This window comes from Oryzias melastigma, linkage group LG23 (assembly GCF_002922805.2).
Source record: "Oryzias melastigma strain HK-1 linkage group LG23, ASM292280v2, whole genome shotgun sequence".
Taxonomy (NCBI): Eukaryota; Metazoa; Chordata; class Actinopteri; order Beloniformes; family Adrianichthyidae; genus Oryzias; species Oryzias melastigma.
Genome location: NC_050534.1, coordinates 8,440,961 through 8,445,315, shown reverse-complemented (window position 1 = coordinate 8,445,315; position 4,355 = coordinate 8,440,961). Strand labels below are relative to the sequence as shown.

Genomic DNA, 4,355 nt, shown 5'->3' with positions numbered 1-4,355 from the left:
CGTTGCCATGTTGGAACCAGACGTGATTGGTCCGTGTCTGTCTGAGTCTACATTTCTATGGCAACCACTCTCACCAATCAGTAGTGAGCATGTTAGAAGGCCACACCCCTTCCACTGAAAGTGGCCTCTAGAGAATTTGTCAAACACTTCAAATGCTCAATGCGAAGTCACCTACTTTTATTGAGCCATCTGATTGGTCAATTTGTATTTTGAATATCTTGCGCTACAGAATAATATAATAATCAAAAATAGGATTAGGAAGAACATAAAACAAAAAGAAAGAGTATCAGAGCAAGACTGGTTATTCTGATTGAGTAAATGTTGTTTATTTCTCTATAGAATACTTAAGGCTTTTTGGAACCAGCAGGTACTTCCTGTTTGATCACTCAGTCCAGTTGTCTTATACAGTCAATGGTTTTGACACTAAATTTGTCAAAATATGTAACATTTCTAGGATAAATATATTTGATTTTCATCATCTGTGAGAAATTATCCTCAAAATTACAAAAAGAAAGGCCGGAAATGTTTCTATCCTATAAATATATGTTAGATTTATAACAATAATTTGAATTTATTCACATAATCTTCATTGTTTGAAATGTTAAAGTGAGTGATTAGTTACTATGAAACCATTCAAATCCATGGGTGAGTTTCTGGAGGATCAGTCTGACCTGTTGACGACTCCTATGAGGCCCAGTTTGACCGGAATGACCCTCCCCATCAGCACATCCATGGCGTCCGTCCCAGCATCCATCAGGTCCAGCTTGGTCACCACAGCCAGCGTCCTCCTGCCTGATGAGTCACATCACGGCGCTCACTAAAAGCCTGACTATGAGAGCGTTCATCAGACGTTGGGGTTTTCTCGTACCGTCGGGGTCGACCTCGCGGGCCACCTTCAGAGCCTCCGAGGTGGCCATGTCGGTGTTGGCCGCCGTGACGGCCAGAATGATGCAGTTGGGGTTGGAGATGTGCTTCAGGATCAGGTCTCGGATCTGGATCTCAATGTCCTGAGGTTGATCGCCCACAGGCACCTGTGGAGAATGGAATCAAACCCTGGGCGTTCACAGAACATACATTCAAAACTTCAAGCATAAAAAAATGTCACTTTTGCAGATATAAAGCCATTTCACAGGAAGAAACTAAGATTGTCAGATGATTCAAGGCTCATCTTGGCTTGTGGGAGGAGCTTCCAGATCAAGGCAAGGCAAGTTTATTTGTATAGCACATTTCATGTACAAACATCAGAACAGGTTACCTTTGTGATTCCTGGCAGATCCACCAGAGTGAGGTTGACCACAAAGGGGGAGAAGATCTTTAGGTGGATGGGCTCCTCGCTGATCCCCTGTATAAAACATGTCTCACTGAGCAACAATTTCCAAAAAAAACAGATATTTTTCAATAAAAACTTTATTTATGAAACACTTTTTACAGGAAATATGACCTAAAAGAACTAAAAATGAGACGATTTCTAGAGGCTTATGTTTCTCTTTAAATTATTAGATATCCATCCATCCATTTTCCTGACCGCTTCTTCCCTTTCGGGGTCGCGGGGGTGCCGGAGCCTATCCCGGCTGCTGATGGGCGAAGGCGGGGTACACCCTGGACAGGTCGCCAGTCCGTCGCAGGGCCTCAGTCACACACCCATTCATTCTCACACGCACACCTAGGGGCAATTTAGAGTCACCAATTAACCTATGAATTATTAGATATATAATAATAAATAAATTAAATTTGTACTGAAAACGAAACTTTTAAGCAAACTGAAACTCTAATTGAGGACATTTCATATTAAAGTAAAACAGCCATTATAATAGGTTTATCAGGCTTTAATTATTTCCCTGTTTCCAAATAAACAACACTTTTTTTTAATTTGGCAAAAAAAAAGTATAATCAGAAAAAGGAAGGCCCTCAGGAGCACTTTGAGAATAGATAAAATGATGATTTGATTAAACATTCTCTACCTTGTCTGCTAAATTTTTCTGATTTCTGTCCCTAAAACTGGACCTTTATTTTGAAACGATCCAAAATCCCTCCCTGTCTTGACCACAGATGGGAAGACGTGAAGCCCTGAATTTCACATTTTCCACTATTTTTCCATTTTTTATCTGATCTTAAGAAGAGTTTTTCCATATCCAGCTGGAAAATATGTAACTTTTCACTCAGTGAGCCATTCACAAATGAGCTGAAACCAACATTTCTTTTTTTGTCTTTGTCCGGTGAAATGTAGTTTATAATTAAAGTATTTATTTCAAAGTTAAGTGAAAATAAAATACTTTTTTTCTTGAAAACTATTGAAAATAGAAGTAAATGCTTTTGACATTCCATTTAAATTCTTTTATTTTGAAAAATGAGTATTTAAATAACTTTTTTAGGGTTTATAGCCAACAAAATCCAGCTGTCTGCAGATTATTTATCATCTGTATTTCCACATTTCCATTCTGGTTTGTAGACAGAACTTTCTTCAATTCCATCTGTCCATCATCCCTTCTTCATCTTCGTCTTACCTTATTATTTCCAGAAATTCGCTCTGTTTCCTGTTCGATCTCCAGCCGGATCTCATCGAAATCTGTGAAGATCTACAAAAAAAAAAAAAAAAAATCAGGGGAGATTCAAGGACAAGCAGCAGGCGTGGACACGCAGTGGAATGGTTGAAGATTAAATCAATTCCAACCTTGCCCTTGGTGTGCAGAAACTTGCCCCACTCTTGCACCTCTTTGCCTACAGTTACATTAAAACACAGGAGGTGACATTTTAAGGATTTTAAATGATGCCCCAGAGTCTGGAAGATGCTGTCCCAAACAACTGGAAGTCCCTCAATAGCAGGTGGATGAGACGGCGCTCACCTCCATCCTCGTTCTTCCTGGCATCTCCAGCATCCACATGGACCAGCTGGAGGATGAGGGGTCGCCTAGTGACGATGCCGGTCCCCCGGGGCAGCAGGTCTCTGCCCACCAGGCTCTCCAACACAGAGCTCTTCCCACTGCTCTGGAGACATAAATATAGAAAAATTATTTCTGAACACCAACAAAACCCAAATATAGGAAGATTTAGGTCAGGTGGAGCCGCCTGCACCTCAACCTAACCTGTTAGTTGCTAATAATGAGCAAAATCACAATAAATTTGAGTTTAGTAGCAATTAATGATAAATAGAATTGAAAGGAATGACTTATGGGTACCGGAAGTCCATTTTAAGAAATAAAATTAAAATATGGATCAATAAATATAAAATTGTATATTTTCTGCATAATTAGAGAAAGGTTATGAGGTTTGCTAGCATGACAGCCGCTTCTGAACCCAGAAACTAGCGGTTTTTACCTGAGTTCCCACGACTGCAATCTGCGGCAGCTGTATGATATCTGCCCCCACGGTGTTGAACACGTCTTGGAGCTTGTTTATGACGGGGATGAGCGTCTCCATCCCTCCGGTTTTGGGGTATTTAAACAAATAAAGAAGCCGTTTGGTGATGGAGCCAAAGTCATTCAATGTCCCTCCGTCTCCACCATTGCAACAAGACCCGCTAGAAGGACGTCAGCGCACGCTGGGAGTTGTAGTTCGGTGATGGGTAAAATAACACATCAAAGTAAAGGAAAAACTACTTTCCAGCTCACGAGAAAATATCGCGATAGTGTAAATTCTCGCGCATGCGTACATATAGATAACAGCGAATGGCTCGCTGACTTGCTAGATTTTGGTCTTTAGCGTTGAATTAACTTGCCTGTCATTCATTTTCAGTTCTCGTGTGGAACTTTTTGGATTGATTTACGTCATCATGCTGCAGTTTCTGGTGAGAAATATGAAAATATTTACATCTTATAGTGAATTAGTCGTGGTGTAAACAGTGTTAGCTTAGTGCTAATTAAGCTAACAGCAGTTGTGTTTGCTCTAAAGTTGCTGACACTAAATAGTATGTGTGAAGGATTGTACTCTTAAAATTATATAAATGAAAAGTTGCAATCTACCTCAGGTTTTTAATACTATTAATGTATTTTTAGGCGGGCTTCACCTTGGGGAACGTTGTGGGAATGTACATTGCTCAAAACTATGAGGTGAGTTTTGTTTTCTATTGTTCTAAGGTGTGGCTCCTGATAATATCGGAGTTTCGTAACTTTATTTAACGGCGAAAATGTTTGATTTTGTTATTGTTTTTTTTAGCTAAATATTTCATCCAACTTTACTGATTTTGCAGATTAAAACATAACCAAGCTAGTTTTGGATATCTGTTTTCTATATTTAGCAGATGCAATTAAAATATTCACAAATGTTAATATGTTTTGTATTTACAAACAAAAGTGTGTTTATAAGAATTTTTTTTTTTTCGCAAAAAACCGAAACGATTTCTAGCTTTAAAAACATTT

At 39.2% G+C, this 4,355-nt stretch overlaps 2 protein-coding genes across 3 annotated transcripts in view; one reads left to right on the top strand and one right to left on the bottom strand.

The window, feature by feature from the left end:
• Positions 1-3,566, bottom strand: part of LOC112157867 (dynamin-1-like protein) — a 14,875-nt gene extending 11,309 nt beyond the window's left edge. For both annotated transcript variants that reach the window (XM_024290939.1, XM_024290931.2), the window contains exons 1-7: positions 3,316-3,566; positions 2,844-2,985; positions 2,672-2,718; positions 2,505-2,576; positions 1,256-1,342; positions 869-1,031; positions 672-792 (exon numbers count right to left, since the gene is read on the bottom strand). In XM_024290939.1, coding sequence (XP_024146707.1) covers positions 672-792; positions 869-1,031; positions 1,256-1,342; positions 2,505-2,576; positions 2,672-2,718; positions 2,844-2,985; positions 3,316-3,417 — 734 coding nt within the window. In that variant the 5' untranslated portion in view covers positions 3,418-3,566. The remainder of the gene's footprint in view (positions 1-671; positions 793-868; positions 1,032-1,255; positions 1,343-2,504; positions 2,577-2,671; positions 2,719-2,843; positions 2,986-3,315) is intronic.
• A 56-nt stretch (positions 3,567-3,622) lies between these two features.
• The window catches only part of stmp1 (short transmembrane mitochondrial protein 1), a 1,952-nt gene continuing 1,219 nt past the window's right edge, over positions 3,623-4,355 (top strand). Inside the window, exons 1-2 of the mRNA XM_024291046.1 lie at positions 3,623-3,784; positions 3,993-4,046. Coding sequence (XP_024146814.1) covers positions 3,770-3,784; positions 3,993-4,046 — 69 coding nt within the window. The 5' untranslated portion in view covers positions 3,623-3,769. The remainder of the gene's footprint in view (positions 3,785-3,992; positions 4,047-4,355) is intronic.